This window comes from Paramormyrops kingsleyae, chromosome 2 (genome assembly GCF_048594095.1).
Source record: "Paramormyrops kingsleyae isolate MSU_618 chromosome 2, PKINGS_0.4, whole genome shotgun sequence".
In the NCBI taxonomy this organism is placed as follows: domain Eukaryota; kingdom Metazoa; phylum Chordata; class Actinopteri; order Osteoglossiformes; family Mormyridae; genus Paramormyrops; species Paramormyrops kingsleyae.
In genome coordinates this window covers 16,379,907-16,400,382 of record NC_132798.1, presented here as the reverse complement: position 1 = coordinate 16,400,382, position 20,476 = coordinate 16,379,907, and the positions used below count along the sequence as shown (strand labels likewise).

Here is a 20,476-nt window from a genome sequence, read left to right as displayed (position 1 = left end):
CGATTAAACGGAGGCAACAAAGTGTCTCCATCCTTGTCAGGAACGCACAGCAGCGGTTCTCCTTCCTGCGGAGACTGAGGAAAGTCCTTCTGTCTCCACAGGTCCTGGTGACCTTCTAGCCCTGTATCATCGAGAGCCTCGGTGTGGTAGGGTAACTGCATTGTTTCTGATAGGATCTCCCAGCAGCTGGTGACTAAAACTTTGTCGCACATCACCGGTGCCCAACTCCTTGCCATTGAAGACCTCCAGCAGGTAGCACCTGCAGGGGGCACTCTGTGTTATCTGGGACTTCTCGCACCCTAGCCATGGTGTGATCATACTGCCACCATTTGGGAAGCACTACAGAATCCTCCGTGTCAGTACCAGCAGACTCAGGAACAGGGCTGCTAACCTACTAAATGCTTCTCCTTGGTGCTGAGCACACCTCCTCAGGTTCCGCTCCCTTAATCTCCACTCTTACCTACACGTCAAATCTCTCCTCTCCCTAACCCCAGCAGCTCTCAACCACTGAACACTATTGTTAAGAACAACTTGCAAATACAGATGCTCCTCTACTCATGAACTTTCAACTTACAAACTTTCAGACGTACGAATGAAGAGGACTGTAAGTCCAAATTGTGTTCCTTGGGCTCCCGTTTCCTGTCCTTGACAACAAACCATTTTTTTTCCCGCCAAATATGACTTCTGGCCGCTATTCCCGCCACACAGTCTTCCCAGCATCCTAGTTCTTTGTACTTGCGTACACCCTTAAAATAATGTTGAATAACCACTTACAAACATTTCAAGTTACAAATGGCCGTTCAGAATGTATCTCGTTCGTAAGTAGCGGAGCATCTGTAATGACTTGTATAGCTCAAATTACAAATCACTCGGGGCAGTGGTGGCCTAACATTTAGGGAAGCATGTGTGTTATTGAAAGGTTGCTGGTTTGAATCCCCAGCCAGCAAGGTGCTGCCCCCAAGCACGGCTTCCTGGGTGCTGGATTAGCTGCTCACTGCTATGTCACATATGGGTTAAACACAGAGGACACATTTCACTGTTGTGTGCTGTGGTGTGTCAACAATGGCAATTAATCACTTTTGCAATAACTCTCTATTACTGTACGTACTGACTCACCTCTCATGGTATGTTTTGTATATTCATAGTATCAAACAGACTGTGATTCAAGTGCTACACGAGTGCCTGAAAAGCCACACAGAAGCGGCAAATTAATCTTTCAAGGCCATAATGAATCAGATAACTTAAATATGTTCAGTACAAAAGTTTATTTTTGCAGTTCCACAACTTCAGACATTTACACACAATTTCTGTACCCAACACTCATACGATGCTTTGAAAAGCACTCAGGTCAATGCACTGCTACTATACAGTGACATCACCGTTCCTTGAACAAGAATCTCCACTTCTGAAAAAGGTCTCCAGGAGGACCAGTTATACAAAGGCTTTCAAACAAAAATCTTCATGTGCATTGCAAAACGTCACTGGGTACTTCTGCAGTGACAGCATGTACTACAGGGATTTAATACAGAGGTGAAGGATGATTATTAGTTCTGTTTCATCAGTCTTCATACTCGCTCCAGAGCCTCCAGCATAATGATACTGTTACCACGTATCACCTAGAAGGGGAGAAAGAAAAGAAAAATACTTCATAAGTATGCAGATACACCCTGACATCCTACTTCAGGAAATAAAAATCAGAGGTCTACTTCAAATATGGGTAAGACTCCTCAAAATGATGGACTGTGATTAAAATGTTTATTCAGGTGTGTTATCAGGGAGTTTTAAACTACACAATGGCCTCAGATAACACAGATAACAATCAGCACTAGCCTGCATAGATATTGGCGCAAAACACTGCAGGTCATTTTTATTTATATAGAGGAGGCTCCATGCAAATGTGTGATTTGAGTGGGGGTAAAAATTGCCATTGGTTGCTCCTTGGTGTGTTTCACGATCATGATCACCGGCCTTTGAGAAAGACCAGCCCTCACACAACCCACCCACCGGGAAAATTCCCAAACTTCTCAACGGCCAGACCGCACCTGCCATCAGCTATTGAGGAATTATGACTAGTAGAGCACATCAGTACTGTTCGATTATCCTGAGCAAACTGTCAGACTCAGGTTCCCTGAAGTGTTTACAGGCTTGGGAAGGTTTGAGGCTGGTTACACCATCCCCGTAAAAGAGGCTGCTAAACCCTGCGCCCTCACAACTCCACACAGAGTGCCAATTTCGTGAATGGACAGTTAGGGAGAAGGTGGAGGGCATGCAGAAAACGTTGTCACTTCACTGACTGAGCGACCTACAGAGAGGCTTGTGAGCATGGTGCCTGTTTCCCAGCCAGACAGAGAAAAATAGACCTGCATTGACCTAACTAAGCTCAGTGAAGCAGTACACAGGGATCGGCAGATATTTCCATCAGTAGAAGAGTCACTGGCACTGTTGAGCCTGTTGAAAGGAGCATCAGTTTTCACAAATGTGGATTGTGGCAGGTAGAATTTTACAGCACTTCCTTTGTCTTTGTTTTCTTTGTTTTTTGTTTATTGCAGGGTCGCCAACTGCATCTGGCGTGACAGTCTCGCTTTCTCATGCAAGAAATCTTACAGCATTATAAACTTAAAATTGGCTACATCAAAAGCATAGGGGCAGTTTGCGGACCCTACACTCTATTTACAAGGTAATAAAACTTTTACATACATGTAAATGCGTGTGCATGTGTGGGGGCAGTGTGTGGCTCAGTGGGCTAAGCCGTGTGCCTGTAATCACAAGGTCGCCGGTTCAAGCCCAGCCTCAGCACGTCTGCAGGTCCTTGAGCAAGACCCTCAATCCCCAGCTCCCTGGGCGCCGCTACAGGTGGCTGCCCTTCGCGGACAGCTTGCTCTACAAAGAGCAAGTTGAGGGAGGCGTAAAAACAATTTCCCCACGGGGATCAATAAAGTACCTATTATTATTATGTGTGAGCAGATTTGTCCCGAACTAAAAATCTCACGCCAGCCAGCTGACAAGAATTGGCAACCCTGTTATTGTAAGTTTGTGTTTTTCTTTGTAACTTGTTAAATATGTCAGATATTTAACAATTTAGCTCAATGTTCAAGTATATCTTTAACTTGGTACATATAATACATTTGGTTTTAATACTACACAACTGTGCAAGCAGGCCTTTTCTGTATATCTGAGAATATATTGCTTTCTACTGTATATTCAGTGTGCTACTTATTTTTACATTTTTTCATGTAAATTTACACTCTTATCCAAAGTGATATACGCTCTTATCCAAAATGATATACGCTCTTATCCAAAGTGGTATACGCTCTTATCCAAAGCGGTATACGCTCTTATCCAAAGCGGTATACACTTCAGGAGCAATTGAAGATTAAGGGCCTTGCTTCAGCACACAGTGTTGACCCTAATGATTGAACTGGTGATTTTCCAAACAGAGGCACAGAGCCCCATCCCAATGAGCCACACACCACCCTCCAAAATGAATTGGTAAACAATGTCCTACATCCCTTTATTTAATAAAAAGGGGCACAGGACTGGAAAGATGGGTGGCACAGTGATGCAATGATTATCACTAATGCCTCACACCTCTGAGAGCTGTGTTCAAGTCTCTACCAGGGTCCCATGTGTGTGGACTGTGGAGTTTGTATGTCCTCCCCATATCCTCGTGGGGTTTCTGCTGGGTATTCTGGTTTCCCTCTGTGGTCCAAGAACATGATGAGGTTACCTGGAGTTCCCAAATTGCCCATGCATGTGTGAGTGAATGGTGTGTGAGTGAATGGTGTGTGAGTGAATGGAGTGTGAGTGAATGGAGTGTGAGTGAATGGAGTGTGAGTGAATGGAGTGTGAGTGTGCCTTGTCTTGGGTTGTTCCCTGCCTTACACCTGTAGCCTCTGTGACCCTGAACAGAACAAGCAATTACAGAAAATGGATGGACTGGAAATTCACTTAATTTTTAAGGGCCCAGCGATCTTTCTCAAAATGATGCTCCTAGTGCCTGGATCACATTGGTAGTGAGCATGAGTAAGAGACCTTAGGGTGTATAGTGTCAAAATAAAAGTCATAACAGGTTAAATATATGCATAATTTAGCAGCTTCAGTTAATGATAATGTTGGAGCTATTTTCATTTTATTACTAATTCCAATGAATAATTTTTACTTGTTCTCCAATGCAGAATTTAAACCAAATAAAGAAAATGACGACATTGAAAACAGCATTAAAATGTTCAGGTGACTGAATTTAGTACACTTTATTTGATCCCACAGCAGTAATTGCTTATTTCTCTGGCTCACCATTTAGTGTTATAAGCCAAAATAATGATTCTGTCTCAAATGAAGTCCAAGACCTTGTTAGTATTTTCCTCCCATCAGATGTCTCTTGTTAGTAATAGCTCGATCCAAAGCACATATGCACGATCCACCAGTTAAATAGTTGTCCATCGCAGAAGAAGAAATCCAGCATCATGCCTAGAGAGAAAGAGGATTATGTTCAGTCAGGCACATGGAGAGGGGGGGGGGGGGGCTTCCCCCAACGTGTATATGCCTCCCTTAAAGGCATTAAATGCTGCTTTTTTACTTTCTAACTTTTTAGCAGGGGTGGCCACCGACCCCATCCCACCCCCCCCTCGGTGTCTTTCAAAAAAGTCCCTGCATGGCCATGATCTCAACCCAACCCCAAAACCTGTAGTTGAATTCAATTCAGGACAATTCAGTTTTATTTGTATTGCGCTTTTTCACAACACTACATCGTCTCAAAGCGCTTTACATTATCCCGGCCCAAAGTCCACAGCGAGCAAGCCAGAGTTTGCGAGGAAAAACTCCCTCGAAGGAAGAATCCTTGGGAGGAACCAGACTCAAAGGGGGAGCCCATCCTCCAGGGGGCAGCAGAGGGTGCCCAAACGTTACTGTTACATATATTGACATGATAAACATTGTCATTCAGAGTTGTTTGCTCACTTCTCCTCTGACTCCTACTTCCAGCAGCAATTTAGAAAAGAAACTGAGAATTTGAATTAAAAATGAAAAAATTGAATAAGCATTTTCTAAACACGGAGAAGCTTTGGTGTGTTGATGAGGTAATGAAGTAAAATCATCTTTGGTTGATTTGAAATGTCTATATAAATAAACTTCACCTTGCTCTTGATGCATGTTTTTGTGCTTGCAGAAACAATCTACGATGCCGTTAAGTCACCACAGTGTGGGACAGGTGCAGTGATAACATCTCACTGGGTTGACCTTTGTAGTAGGGAGTGTTAAGGTTGTGCTGCGATACCATGTGCAGCACGGAAGACCCAGAAGAACATAGTGTGTTTGTTTAGTCTCCGCTGTCTCCATTTTAACAGCCCCGGTAATTACCTCCTGAGAGGTGCTTAATGGGCTTCATGCCTCACCACTGATCAGTTTCTCTCCATGGCTCTGAACTCTTTCACTTTCGGAGCCCTAAATCACCACACTCACTGCACCAGGACTCGTACCTGATTGTCTCTGGGTCCAGTAGATAGGAAGGTTGTGGCAAACAGCTTGGACTGAGTCCCCCAGCATCGCCAGGTTCTTGACGGAGATATTGGTGGGAATGTATTGCTGTGGGGGGGCACTGGGGGGGTCCTGAGTCTGTTAGAAAGGATACATTTCACAAAGGCATTCTCTTCATGTATAATTCTGAGTTAAACAAACACACAGTACTAATACATACCGAATAAATACCAGCCTCACTTTTTAATGACAAGGGTACTTTAGTGAAGCTTACCTGAAGAGCCTAAAATGAATTTAGCAAGTTAATGATGTGATGTGATGTAGTTCGGAAATTACATAAAACTGTAAATCATTTTGACGGAAGTGTCTATAAAATGTACATTTTTGTAAGTAGTATTGTATTGTCCTTGAAAACCATTGGGCCTCAAATCTGTATGTCCATTATTCTCCAGAACGTCACTACAAAGTCCAAATAAAGAGTAGAAAAGGAAATGTGTCCCTGACACCCTCTGTCACCTTGAGGTTCCCCAGCGTCTCCTTCAGCTTGTTCATAGGGGGGAAATCCTGACTCATCTTGATGGCGTAGCAGGCCTGCTTCTCGAAGGACTTGACAGTCATATATCCCTGGATAGACAAATATCTGATGGATGTACTGCATCTGTCTAGATCAGACCCAGTAATGCCCACGTCTGCACATGATCAGGGGATCCTTCTGAACAGAGAGCCAAGATCTCACAGCAGTAAATAATGGTCATCAGAGTAACATGAAACTTAACGTCCCCTATGTGGCAAAATCTGTGCTAGAGAGCTTCACCAAGCAACGTTATATGGGGGAAGGAGCCTGCTGTTTGCTCAGTCACACCCTGAACTATGTAGGCAGCAAATTGACAGATGGCATTAGTGTAGAGCCATGAGGAGAGGAACCACAAGGCATCAAAATCCTGCACATCCATGCATGTAGGGGGCACCTCTGGTGAGGCTTGCTAACATTAGCATGAACTCCAAAAAGGAAACTATATTCAAATGACACCTTAGCTAATAACATTCCTCACCACAGTTCCTGTTACCGTTCCTCACTGTGAAAATAGCCACCTTGTTCAGCCGAGACATTAAACACCTACTGTCTTGTAGTCTATGAGGATGAGAGTGGAATTCTTCCCAGCGTCCACATACTCCACGGCAACCTGGGCCTTGATGTCCATCACGATGATGTGGTACTGGCCATTAGCGCCTTTCCTCACCAGGGAAACATTCTGCAACGAAGCAGAGGAACATAAAAGGGAGGCAAGACAAAAACAGACAAAAACAATAGTTGTTTTCAGTGGATTTGACAGCAAAAACAGCAAAAGAAAAGCAAAATTTATAGTGACAGTAACATGAATTTGTTACATTATACGATTTATGACAATCTGCTGGGTATATTACTGCATGTTAAACATTTCTTACCTCATCAGCTATCGCTCCTACCAGAAGAGCTCCAAGTAGAATAAGGGCTTGGAGGTACTGAGAGATTATACAGAAAAGGACAAAAAAGAGCATTAATGAGCAACCTATTTACATGCTTAATAACTATGTTAATATGTGCTGCTTCAAAATTTATGTCCCTTTATAACACAATCAGCGGCAAAATGTGACTCTACAGGATTTTTGGCAAACTAGCACGACTACAGCAGCACAGTGGTTAGGTCTCTGGCTGACGTCTGAGGAAAGACGCTGCCGTGGTATCTTTTGAAAAGATGCCTGATGAACACAGGTCCAGGAAAGTCACTCCGGGGTAAATGGCTGATTCAACATCATGGGGAGTCACAAGAAACCAAGAGCATCAAGAAAATCCGTGCCTCGGAAATGGATGGTATGGTATATATACACACACAATCACACATTGAATCAAAACTTGCCATTGAAATCCAAATTTGAACAGGCACCGTTAGTCAATGTCACTATAGGTTAGGTCTTCTCCTAGTCCAGGACACCCATGACAGGCCTGGGGCAGGGGTTCGACACTAGCACACCCCTGTCAGTAATCAGCCGTCAGTAATGTTTCTGTGTACTGATAAAATGCTGCCCCCCCCCCGCCATATACTAGTGAGCTGACTGCAGTTCTGAATGTTAAGCATATTCCAGGTTATTCTTACCTTTGCCATTATAGTGTCTGTGAGTAAGGAGGCCTAGAATGAGTACTCAGCCAGTACTGTCTGCTTCTGCCGGTCTCCCCTCTAACCCTTTAATACTCCTTCATTATCGAAGCTAATTGTTTGTGAGAACCTGTAGCTCCACCTTTCTTGCCTTGTCTTCTTGACATTTATTGTTAGACAAACAACCAGAAACATCAGAAACCAATCAATTCAGCAGCTTATCAGAGCATAGAGATAAACGGACTGGTAAAGTTAAAGGAAACTGGGGCAGTTTTTGAGAAAAGGTGGCGATTGTTCACATTCTAAAAGTGATCAAGTCATTGGAATATCATAGATCACAGTACAGTATTAACAATCCAGTCCAATCAGTTTAATCTAGACTAAATGGTAAGTCATACATCCACACATCCAAACAGATCTCATGACAAACTTCCCTGTGGTGTGTCTGTGGCGTGATGCCAGTTTCAAGTACAGTATTTGTTGTTTTCTCCACTAATGTTCCAGATGACGTGACACTCTCACCCGAATCACGTCCTACTCTTTTATAGCTCAGCACACCAGGATAAAGCATTCCATAAGGCTGCCCACCCGATTAAACGGAGGCAACACGTTCCTTTTATGGACTCCACAAGACTCTGAAGGTGTCCTGTGGTATCTGGAACCAAGACTATAGTGGCAGATCTTTTAACTCCTGTAAGTTGCAAGCAGGACTCGTTTCTCCAGCACATCCCACAGATGCTCAATCGTAGACTCAATCGGGCAGCATTTTATCAGTACACAGAAACATTACTGACAGCTGACTACTGACGGGTGTGTTAGTGTTGAACATGAGCATCAGAACTGGACCATGGAGCAATGGAAGAAGGTGGCCTGATCTGAGGAGTCACGTTTTCTGTTACATCATGTGGACAGCTGGGTGTGTGTGTCATTTAAGTGGGGAAATGTTCTGCTGGGTAACCTGGCATTCAAGTGGATGTTACTCTGACACATATCACCTACCTAAACATTATTGCAAACCAAGTACAGCACTTCATTACAGTATTCTCTGGTGGCAGTGGCCTCTTTCGGCAGGATAGTGTATCCTGCCAGACCATAAAAAGTGTTCAGCAATGGTTTGAGGAACATGGAAAAAAAAAGTTGAATTTGCTTCCAAATTCCCCAGATCTCAATTTGATTGAGCATCTGTGGGATGTGCTGGAGAAACGAGTCCTATCCCTGGAGGCTCCTGCTGGCATGTTACAGGAGTTAAAAGATCTGCTGCTGAAGTCTTGGTCCCAGATACCACAGGACACCTTCAGAGCCTTGTGGAGTCCATGCCTCAATGGGTTAGAGCTATTTTGGTGGCATGAGGAGGACCTACACAATACTAGGCAGGTGGCTTTAGTGTTATAGCTTATCAGTGTATATTTACAGTATACATTTCAGTATTTATGGCATGCACAGCTTCCTGCTCACCTTCTATTCTGCTCACTGTTTGCATTATTGGCAGATGCTAAACTACATTTCATTCCCCTTGTACTTGCACAACCACAAAGATTTATCTGACAAACTGATTTGAGTGCTACACAAATGTGTCTGAAGTTCCACAATCTTTCAAGGGCAAAAAATGTTCAGTACAAAATTTTATTTTTGCATACATTTACACACGATTCCTGTTCCCAACACTCATACGATGCTTTGAAAAGCACTCAGGTCAATGCACTGCTACTATACAGTCACATCACCGTTCCTTGAACAAGAATCTCCACTTCTGAAAAAGGTCTCCAGGAGGACCAGTTATAAAAAAGGCTTTCAAACAAAAATCTTCATGTGCATTGCAAAACGTCACTGGGTACTTCTGCAGTGACAGCATGTACTACAGGGATTTAATACAGAGGTGAAGGATGATTATTAGTTCTGTTTCATCAGTCTTCATACTCGCTCCAGAGCCTCCAGCATAATGATACTGTTACCACGTATCACCTAGAAGGGGAGAAAGAAAAGAAAAATACTTCATAAGTATGCAGATACACCCTGACACCCTACTTCAGGAAATAAAAATCAGAGGTCTACTTCAAATATGGGTAAGACTCCTCAAATGATGGACTGTGATTAAAATGTTTATTCAGGTGTGTTATTAGGGAGTTTTAAACTACACAATGGCCCCAGATATTCTGCCGCTGCGACGTCAGTGTCCTCAAGCGTGGATTTCTGAAATCCTACTAGAAAAAGAGCAGAGAATCTCTGAGCCTGCAGATTAACAATCAGCACTAGCCTGCATAGATATTGGCGAAAAACACTGCAGGTTATTTTTATGTATATAGCGATTGTGACAAGAACACTGTCTGTGCAATGTATGCATATTTTTTAAATGCATGCACAAATATGAGTACAGGTATATCTGAATGCTTCTCTGTGCATATCCCATCTTGCTATCCTTTTTGACACAGACAAACGTACATTGAGTTGAGAGTGAAGCTTGGGGACAGGTGATTTATCTGCCCCACCCCCCACCATTAAAGGCCTTGCTTAAGGGCCTGATGGTGATTTCACTATTCTGCTGAGGCTGGGGATTGAACCGATGGCCTTTCGATCACAGGCAGAGGCCTAACCCAGTGAGCCACATACCACCCTGCTAAGGCAAATGAACAGGACTGACCACCATGCCAATGGTGCTCTGCTGCCCCCCAGAGGCCATCTCCAGGCAGTCGTCCATCACCAGGTTCATGAAGGGGTCAAACCCACGCAGGATCCCCTGGACATGGCGACCGCCGTTCAGCTTCACTGTGAGGGGGAGGGGAAGTGAAAATGTTAGCGAGTCAAAGGTTAACATTCCACACACTTCAAAAGATCAGTGAACCCTTGCAGCACGTTTTGCTTCGGAGGCTATGCCATGGTATAGTGTTGGCAAATAAACCTCAGGAAAAACACACTGACTAAGTAACAGTTGTGTCACCAGATATCCCTCAGATGAGCAAGTTCTGTGATCACCAAGACTGCCAGCACTCTCATCCTTCAGCATGCTGCCCTGTTTATCACATCTGACAGGGTTTCTGTGGTTAAAACTAGCCTGCTAAGGCAAGGGAAAAGCAAATGGCACCAAATTAACCTTGAATGGCTGCAGGCCACGCTGGTGAGGAGAGTCACACTACAAACTTAACAAAACTGAAGCAGCTCCAGCTCTGGATATGTTGACAGTCCCATTATATTTCCAAGAGTGGGCAGGACTCTGGGCGTCAGCAGACCAGAAAGCAAGCAGAAAACAGCACCTCCAGATTGGTTATCATAATACTAACACACAAGTCAATCATATCTGCCTGACTGCACACATATGGGTGAGTTCACTTCCCCAGTGATAAGTGCCACTTTAAACCATCACATCATTAGTTACATGTTTATAAAAGCAAACAGAATGGGGCCCTTAATCGACTGGCACTGTACTGTGCGTGACTCAGTGGTTAGACAGCTGGCTTCCCCTCCCTCTGGGACAGACGGCCATGGGTAGAATCGTGTGAAAACTCTTCCTCTGGTACATCATGTCACTTAGGCCTGTGCGACAGCCTTCATCATTCCTGATTCAGCAGTCTTGGTAGGACTGAGCATTAAATATCCTGAGGAGTCAAATCAGCACAAAACACCATACTCACAGGAAAGCTTCTTGTCCATGAACCTGAAAGGAAACGTAGAGAAAATTATGAATGATTACCTCATATTCATCTTAAATTACACAGAACAGACCATGTATTCAGAATCTGTGTGTCATTTATCTATGATCACATTAAAAATCCCCTGAACTGTATATTCTGACTTTGGGGATATTTTAAACATGGGTGTAGACATATTCAATCTGTGCGTTGCTGCAAAAGGCAGGTTATACTTTACTGTGAGATCTTTAATCTGGGGTCTGTAGAGCCCAGAGAATTGGCAAAATGTCGATATTATCTGGTTCACACAAACTAAATATTGCACGACCATCCCGCTGAGTTACAAGAGAAAAAGCACCGCCCATCCTTAATTACGATTTAAACTTGTGCGGTAGGGAGTTCCTGGACCTTTTTTCCATTTGGGTGGTCCCTGGTTTAAAAATATTAGAAAACGAATACTGCATAATGCTACTATACACATTTATGTAAAATTAGGGACACTGAGTCCAGAATATATTTTTCTAGAATATGTATTTTTGTGGTGGGGGGGATCCTCTGGTCAACTAAATAACTATTATAAAATCTTTAGCACGTCCCTCCGGTAACAGGTTAGAAACCGTTAGGACTTCAGGACTAGGGGTAGTTAGATGGATACTTTATTGATCTCGAAGGAAGTTCAGGCATCCAGTAGCGCAAACACACACTAATAAAATACCGCTCAACAATAATACATAAAATAAAAGAATAAAGACCCATCTTATGAATTTCGCGAATTACACACAAGAAATTGAACTCTGCAATTGACACTTTTCTTTCAAAAAAACATTCTATAGTTGAATTTATGGCGAGAGCATTTAGGAAAAAATGAGAGAAAATAAAAATATAAAAACGAGCCGATAGAAAAGATTGCAGGATAAAACGAGCAATTTAATACCACCTTTAGTCATCATTGTGTCTGAATTTGTTGTATTATAAATGTTCTTTGTTCAGCCAGCTTAGTAGTTAGCAACTTGGCTAACTGGTCTATTCACCGACAGTCTGTTTCCCAGAAAAATTACATTTACAAATGCCGAAAAAGACTTAACAACAAGAAGTACACTTACTTCTTCAGCTCGGGAGGATGTGCTTTGCTCATGTTCGCGTCTTTCAGAATAGAACACAGCTAGTAAACCAAAGGTTTGCAAACCACGCGCCGAGACACACAGAACGATCAAACGACGCCGGCCGGAAGTGAAAAGGCCCGGGCGCGCTTTTCGTGCGTCATAATGTTTCCGCTTCCGGTTAAGTTTCCGTTAATCAGACGGGAACGTATTCTCTCATTCCTCTGAATTCGTTACGATCGTCGCGAAGCTTTGTTTTATATTTTATTGTCATTAGGAATGTACTAGTATGTAGTGTTGTTTTTTTTACAGTAGGTACTTTGGCGCACAAACAATCAATGATATTTGCAATGAAAACATAGTTAGGTTTGTGTCACCTGTTAACTCATTTCATAACAGATATAGCAATTTTCCAATTTTAACGGAACCCTTGCAATTTTATTGTCTAATATTTGTAACTCCTGTTAGCAAGAGAACTTTTACAAAATGTATAATAAATACAGAAAGAAAACATTTGCCTTATGTAACAATTAATATTAAATTCAACAAGCTCTAGGCTTCATGACTGGGGTTCACCATGTAGGAGTGAATGCAAGAGGAAGCCTGCGCATGAGGAGGAGCACATAGGAGAACATTTGATGTGACAGTGAAATTCAAAGTACCTAGATGGACATTTTGCTGAGTGGGCTCCCTATGGTAGATCTTGTGGCCCCTAAGAATTGCTGGACGATTGCTGTCGATCAGTCTACTAGTTTGTGATGCGAAGGTTATTTTAATTATCCTTAATTCCACTAACAGTAGAAGATGAATGAGTTAATCATAGGACCTCAGTGAGGTATACTGACCTATGCTTCCTTGTCACATGATAGAGTATGTCCATTCTACTTCGCTTATTGTTGCACAGTATTAGGTTGTTGCGATGTATGCTATTTCTAGTTACTGAATGGGAGTTGGTCTTTTGGGTCATTTTTCTAATGCTGCTTTTGGTTTCGTAATACTGCCAAAATAGTGAGGAAACAAAGGCATTGATGTATAATCTTTTTGACGGTTAATCATAGGAAAGCGAGTTTTTTAGGTGATGGTATCGTATGTATTTTTAAGCAACGTTGCATTTTTCTAATGTTGCAATATAGCCTAGTATGTCAAAGTAGAAATGAGCTAAACGTTATGGCTCATATCTCTAAGCTGTATTCAGAATTTTAAAGTAATTCTACTATGGATATGAATAGTTCCCAGACATATGTCATTCTTCCTTTTTGGAGACGCCTTATCTGTTTCTCAGCTGGTGAACAAAAAAATGGAACAGTGTTTTGACCACTCGAACAGTCATATTAACTCCTTGATATAATCCTATGGTTCGTCTATGCATGCTAGCAAATCAAAACGTTTTCCGCTCTCTTTGTACTCTTCCAGTGCTTAGAATATACATGATCCAGAGATTCCCGCCAATACATTCATGACTTGTATCACAGCCACTTAAAGAAATCTGACAGACCAGTTAATGTAAGCTGGAATCCAGTGAGGAAACTTTTCCATTTTGCCGTTTGCTTAACGACAAAAGTTACCTTTCTGCCATAACGCGATGACAGTTTCATTGTTGCATAAAAGAGGAATAAAAAATCTGTTGATATCTCTTGAAAAATCCTTCAGCAATTCATGCTGTTACCATTTTGCGGTAAAAATATATCCTGAAAAGAGACCAGAGCGCTTAACCGGGGATGAGCGGCGCCGTTATTAAAAACAGATCACGTACAACAGCTGGGAGTGTATTGTTTTCATTGAATTATAATTTATTACAAATGACTGCAACAAATACAGTAATTAATTGTCATGGGGTTGTCGTATACGGTCATTTATTCAAGTGAAATAGGGAATCAGATGACGTGTTTTGAGGTGGCAAAAAAGCAGTAATTTTTTCCATATGACTATGATTCCTTTCACCACTGAAAAAAACCTCTCCGTCTCCGCAGACTTTCGGTTTAAATCTGTTAAGATCCACAAAACCCCTCCGATCGGTTCCTGGTGGTAACCGGGGTCTCGCTGCCTCCAGCTGTCAGTAACAGGCAGGCTTTAATATCTCGGAGCGTTCAGCTTAGCGCCAGATACCGCAATGAAGACAGCGCTGCTTATTATAATCATCTGCATATGTTGGAGCAGATGCTGGGGTAAGTTTCTGTTGTTTTTCTTATGTGTTTGTAGGGTTTATTGATGCTGTATTGTTAACTCTTGTCGGAAATTATGTTTTGGAATTTTGAAGCTAATTAAACAGGGGCACACTACTACTAGTATATAGTTAGATAGTTAATGTAATATAGTCTAGTTAATCAAAATTAATATTGATTGAAAACAAGGCCGTAATTATAATAAGCGAGATGAGTGAAATTTACTACGCAGTAATCTGTTACTATCCTACAGGATCTTGTAGATGTCATCCAAATTCACCAATGGTTATAAAACAAACCTCTTGAAAATGATAATTCAATGTTTTTCTGAAGTTGCAACCAATGACTACTTAACTAAGATTAAGTCTCCCTTTTTAATGTAAATATGTGTTTTTATTATTGGTGAATAATTTCTCCAGATGGTCTCAAGACTGTAAGTTCTTAGTTCTATGACATAACTTACCTTGGAGACTAAATGAATAATGTGGTAACAAGAAGTGAAAAGGCTTTCTTTTACGATAGTGTTGGGATTATGTCTTGTAATATGCCTTAAATTTTAGCAACAACTGCGTAGAAATCTTATCAGTATTAATTACATTTAAGGTATACTTAAAGATTGTTTTATGTCTGCCATTGTGTCTGTTTTTGTTTGAGCACACATACGCACATTTTCTGGTGATGTAATATGTGTCAGACGTGGTTACGGTTTCTCGGTATGTGAGGATGTAACACATTCTAGCACTTTCCCGCATACCTGTGTGTAGGTAAGAAGGTGCGCTGGTGCACGGTGTCAGCGATGGAACAGAGGAAGTGTGCCGAGCTGGCAAAGGCCCTGGCAGGGGTGCTGCCCCCTGCTGCCTTGGCAGCCTTTGGCAGGCTGTCCTGCGTTCGCACCTACAGCACCGACGACTGCATTAACAAGCTGCAGGTCAGTCTGTACCCTGCCTGGACACCAGACATTACACCATGTGTGGTTTGTAACTGAACTAACACTTTCTCTAAATGAAGGGTGTCAAACTGCAGTCCTGGAGGGCCGGAGCCCTGCACATTTTTGGGTTTCCCCTCATTTAACAAAGCTGATTCAACTCCTTATGCCAATTACCACACAGCTCTTGAGCTGAATCAAGCTACACAGGGCCCCGCCCTCCAGGACTTCAGTTTGACACCCCTGCTCCAAATGATTTAGGAGCAGAGGTGGGTAATGTAGGTCCAGAGACTAAAAGTACAGACCAAGATTTTTTTTCAACCAACCAGTTGAGTATAAAGAGTCGCACTCACAGAGTACTCAACTAGTTGGTTGAAACAAAATCTTGGTCTGTACTTTTAGTCTCTGGACCTACATTACCCACCTCTGGTTTTAGTCTCTGGTTTTACTCTCTGGACCTGAGCTACTCACTTCTGTTTAGGAGGGTTTATTGCTGTCATATATTTGATCAATGAGCTTTGAGGCAGGTTTCCATGGTGACAGCTGCTGTAGCTACAGGCTAGGAGAACCATGTGATGGTCAGGTGGCCTCAAGTCTGAACACTGAATTGGAACTGTACAGAGTGGAGTTAACATCTGCGCAATGAGCTCTGCTGCATTACTGCTGTGATTTTACCCTCAGGCTAACCGTGCAGATGCCGTTACCCTGGACGCGGGGGAGGTTTACACTGCCGTGAAGCAGTTTGGCCTCACTGCAGTCGCCAAGGAGATCTACAGTGATGGTATATGCACAGAGATACACCTTAACGAAGTAAACGTCATATTTTTTTATTCTCAAAAAATGAACTACATCCAGCAGGTGGAGCAGCAGTTAATGGCCTGAACTCACAGCCAGAAGTGAGAACTGATAATGTTTGTTTTACCTTTGGTAAATTTCATTGGAACCCACTGATCAGAGGTCGCAGGTGTAAACTGTGCATCTCACTTATGGGAATTGTTAAAGTCACATGGCCCAGAAATATAACCGACGACAGCTTGAATGCCAGTCAAACAAGAAGACAAAGCAAACAGTCTTCCAGCTGGGGGCTTCTCTGCTGAGGGGGCCAGATCCAAAGCAATGCTGACAAAGCTAAGGAATAGCTTAGAGCATGACATCTGTGATCTGCGAAACCGCTGGAGTGTTTAAACCATGCATGAGATAGGCGCTGATGTATAACTGTAGATAGTAGTGTGTCATTGCCTTTTTTAAGGGTGAGATGCAATGCACTGACATGTATGTAATACACCAGATGAGCATTATTAGAAGTGTATTTGACAGTGTTCATATGCTAATGCAGGGGTCTCCAACTCCGGTCCTGGAGAGCTACTATCCGGTAGGTTTTCTGTTCCACTTGGCTTCTGATGAGCCACATCTGTTCCTGGTATATACCTCAGAACAGGTGTGGCTCATCAGAAGCTGGGTATGATAGAAAACCTACTTACCTTACATTAATGATATTGACACGAATACATACAGTAAACTGGTTAAATTTGCAGACGACACTAAGGTGGGCGGGGTAGCAGATACTAATCTAGCAGCAGAGAGGCTTCAACGGGATCTGGATTTAATTAGCGAATGGGCTGATACTTGGCAGATGAAATTTAACACAGATAAATGTAAGGTAATCCATGCAGGGAGCAGAAATATACAGTACAGATATTTTATGGGTTCCACTGAAATAAAGGTAGCTGATTACGAGAAAGATCTCGGTATGTATGTTGATGCTTCCATGTCCCACTCTCGCCAATGTGGGGAAGCAATAAAAAAGGCGAACAGAATGTTGGGTTATATCTCTAGATGTGTGGAGTTTAAGTCAAGGGAGGTGATGTTACACTTATATAATTCCTTGGTAAGACCCCACCTAGAATACTGTGTGCAGGTTTGGTCACCATACCTCAAGAAGGACATTGCTGCCTTAGAAAAGGTGCAACGAAGAGCTACGAGAATGATTCCTGGTCTTAGAGGAATGTCTTACGAGGAGAGGTTAGCGGAACTGAATCTGTTCAGCCTTGAGCAAAGGAGACTAAGGGGGGATATGATTCAGGTCTATAAGATTCTAACGGGTCTGGATGCTGTTCAGCCAAATGACTATTTCAATATTAGTCTAAATACTAGAACTCGTGGCCATAAGTGGAAATTAGCGGGAGAACATTTTAAAACAAATTTGAGGAAGCACTTCTTTACACAGCGTGTAGTCAGAGTATGGAATAGTCTTCCTGCTATTGTAGTGGAAGCTAAAACCATGGGTTCCTTTAAATCAGAGCTAGATAAGATTTTAACAACTCTGAGCTATTAGCTAAGTTCTCCCCAAACGAGCTTGATGGGCCGAATGGCCTCCTCTCGTTTGTAAATTTCTTATGTTCTTATGTTCTTACTGGACGGTAGCTCTCCAGGACCGGAGTTGGAGACCACTGTGCTAATGAATCCCCCTTTTCCCTCTCAGGGAGCTGTGTCATGGCCGTGGCCGTGGTCAGGAATGGAGATCTCGATGTGCGCTCACTGAGGGGCCGACGGAGCTGCCACAGTGGGGCCCGATGGACTGCTGGCTGGAGCCTGCCCTTGGGCTTCCTGTTGTCACGTAACTACCTGCCCTGGGCGGAGGAGCAGCCCCTCAGTCAAGGTGGGGCTCCAAGAGGGGACAGCAGCAGGACGGGGCCACTATTGGCTGAGAGGAAAAGCAGCAGGAAGGAGTCCCTATTGGCTGAGGGGGAGAGCGGCAGGAAGGGGCCACTATTGGCTGAGGGGTAGAGCAGCAGGAAGGGGCTGTTATTGGCTGCGGAGGAGAGGGGCAGGAAGGGGCCACTATTGGCTGACGGGGAGAGAGATAGGAAGGGGCTGTTATTGGCTGAGGGGGAGAGCGGCAGGAAGTGGGCGCTATTGGCTGAGGGGGAGAGCAGCTTTGAAAAGTTCTTTGTTATAAACGGCTCATTTGTATTCTGTGCCTGTTAAAGTACCACATCAGCCTTGTTTCCTTCTGACTTCAAATTGTGAGCCTTCTCAATAAATCTCAAATTTATCGCCTAAAGTGCCCACCTTTGACTGTCCTGGCAGCCGTCAGTGAGTTCTTCAATGCCAGCTGCATCCCGGGCTCCGCAACCATGGCGACCAGCCTTTGCACCCTGTGCCAGGGGGAGAAGTCCTATGTGCGCCATCACAACTTCCACTGTGAGACCTCCCACAACGAGCCCTTCTACAGCAGCCAGGGGGCGCTCAGGTGTGGGAATGACCATGTTTATTATCATGAGTATGTGTACACAATACAATGATGTATTGTGTGGTATGAATTAAACCAGCTGTATACAGGGATCTTCCTGCTCCCTCACAGGTGCCTCCAAACTGGAAAAGGGGATGTCGCTTTTGTGGACCATGTAGCCCTCACCAGCATCCATGGTAGGACTGTTCATTCATGCTGTAAAGGCTGTTTCAGTTGTCTTATTACCTATGTGTTTGTTTTTAAGCTTTGCCACTATATCTAGTATTATATAGTATTTCCCAACCAGTTTTGGGATTTGCTCTTCAGGGACAGGCCCACCTTTAATGATTTAGGAGCAGAGGTGGATAATGATCTAAAAACCTTGTCAATTGCCCTTAGAACATGCTCATGGGGTCATGGGTCACCTGGAACAGGAGACCCATGGACTGGAGCCACACTGACTTAATGAAAGATACCTGGGCTTTACTAGAAAGAGCTGTTTACTCAAAAACCATCAATCCCTCTCATTGACAGAGGATGAGAGAGAAGATTACAGACTGTTGTGCACTGATGGATCAAGGGCCCGCCTCGGTGAATTTCAGCATTGCAATCTTGGTCGGGGGCCAGGCAGGGGCGTTGTGACACGCTTTAACTACCGCACAATTGCCCGGAAGTTTCTAAATGCAGTGCAGGTACTGTCTAAGGAATGTATTCCTACAGAGGATAGGCTTTGTTAGTCACTCTCATTACCTTCTCAGTATTGTTCCAGACTCTTGGAATACTCTTCATTATTTATCACATAATGAAGTCGCTTACCACAAACCATAGCTTTATATTTTCTTCTATGATTTACATAGATAACTCACGTCAGTAATTCTGGCTAACTTCTCTGGAGTTCAACGATAGCTTTCTCTGTGACTACTTTTTGTATTATTCACCTCCAAAACCACTGCGCCCCCTGTTGGTCTAGTCCGTGCCCCCTTTAATATGTTTCTGTTCTGCCAGACGGCATTTGGGCGACAGGGGCGGGCCAGGCAACGCTTCCAGATTTTTGAGTCCGCCTCCTACGGCTCACGCAACCTGATGTTCCAAGATGCGACCAAGAAGCTGGCCATCCTGACGGACGACAGTGACATCAGCCAGGTGCTTGGACTGGACTACGTGGCCCTCTTAAAGGGGCTGGGCCATGAAGGTACCTGCATGGGCTTGCCAGATATACATGTACCATGGGATGCGCTTCGATTTGAAAATTACCTTTAATGATGCTACATTCCTGTGACTTTGGTGCATCATGTGACCATGCGTGTCACACAGGGAGCTCACTGCAGGACAGCGTGATTCGCTGGTGCTGCATCAGTGCTGCTGAGCTGCTGAAGTGTGAGCGGTGGGCCCTGAGCATAAAGTCGGACCCGCTGGTGTGTGTCAAGGCATCTTCCATGAGCAATTGCATTGAGAAGATCAAGGTAAGACAGGCATAAGTAGTGATGGCCAAATGAAACTCCATGAACCATTTGCTGTATTTTTTTGATGCCACTAGATGGTGCTCTTGGCTTACTTTGGGACATTCTTTCAGCCCTTTTATGAACAGAGAGCACCATCTAGTGGGGTCAGAAAATGCAGCAAGTGGTTCATGAAGCTTCATTTGGCCATTAGTACGCATCAGCATTTTAAGGTTGGTAATTAAACATGACTGAGGCAGACTTCCTGTTTAGGTTCAACTACATCAACTAGACTACCAGTCAAAAGGTTTTGCACACTACTACATTTTCTACATTTGCATGTTACTCATTTAACATTTACTATGAATACACTCAATATTCTTTGCTA

The 20,476-nt window shown here is 43.3% G+C and overlaps 3 protein-coding genes across 3 annotated transcripts in view; 1 reads left to right on the top strand and 2 right to left on the bottom strand.

The window, feature by feature from the left end:
* Positions 1-1,296: 1,296 nt before the first annotated feature.
* Positions 1,297-9,080, bottom strand: LOC111856554 (gastrokine-1-like). The gene is made up of 6 exons (XM_023836602.2): positions 6,919-9,080; positions 6,594-6,725; positions 5,989-6,096; positions 5,475-5,610; positions 4,294-4,467; positions 1,297-1,616 (listed from the first exon to the last, which is right to left on the bottom strand). The coding sequence occupies exons 1-5, from the start codon at positions 7,009-7,011 to the stop codon at positions 4,382-4,384; spliced, it is 555 nt and encodes a 184-aa protein (XP_023692370.2). The 5' UTR covers positions 7,012-9,080; the 3' UTR covers positions 1,297-1,616; positions 4,294-4,381.
* A 136-nt stretch (positions 9,081-9,216) lies between these two features.
* On the bottom strand, positions 9,217-12,483 carry snrpg (small nuclear ribonucleoprotein polypeptide G). The gene is made up of 4 exons (XM_023836605.1): positions 12,334-12,483; positions 11,234-11,256; positions 10,246-10,370; positions 9,217-9,569 (listed from the first exon to the last, which is right to left on the bottom strand). Exons 1-4 carry the CDS (start codon positions 12,363-12,365, stop codon positions 9,519-9,521), a joined length of 231 nt encoding a protein of 76 aa, XP_023692373.1. The 5' UTR covers positions 12,366-12,483; the 3' UTR covers positions 9,217-9,518.
* Positions 12,484-12,515: 32 nt separating this feature from the next.
* The window catches only part of sxph (saxiphilin), a 13,824-nt gene continuing 5,863 nt past the window's right edge, over positions 12,516-20,476 (top strand). The window contains exons 1-9 of the mRNA XM_023836587.2: positions 12,516-14,495; positions 15,257-15,420; positions 16,099-16,198; positions 17,900-18,076; positions 18,508-18,670; positions 18,782-18,846; positions 19,184-19,341; positions 19,655-19,841; positions 19,964-20,112. Coding sequence (XP_023692355.1) covers positions 14,441-14,495; positions 15,257-15,420; positions 16,099-16,198; positions 17,900-18,076; positions 18,508-18,670; positions 18,782-18,846; positions 19,184-19,341; positions 19,655-19,841; positions 19,964-20,112 — 1,218 coding nt within the window. The 5' untranslated portion in view covers positions 12,516-14,440. The remainder of the gene's footprint in view (positions 14,496-15,256; positions 15,421-16,098; positions 16,199-17,899; positions 18,077-18,507; positions 18,671-18,781; positions 18,847-19,183; positions 19,342-19,654; positions 19,842-19,963; positions 20,113-20,476) is intronic.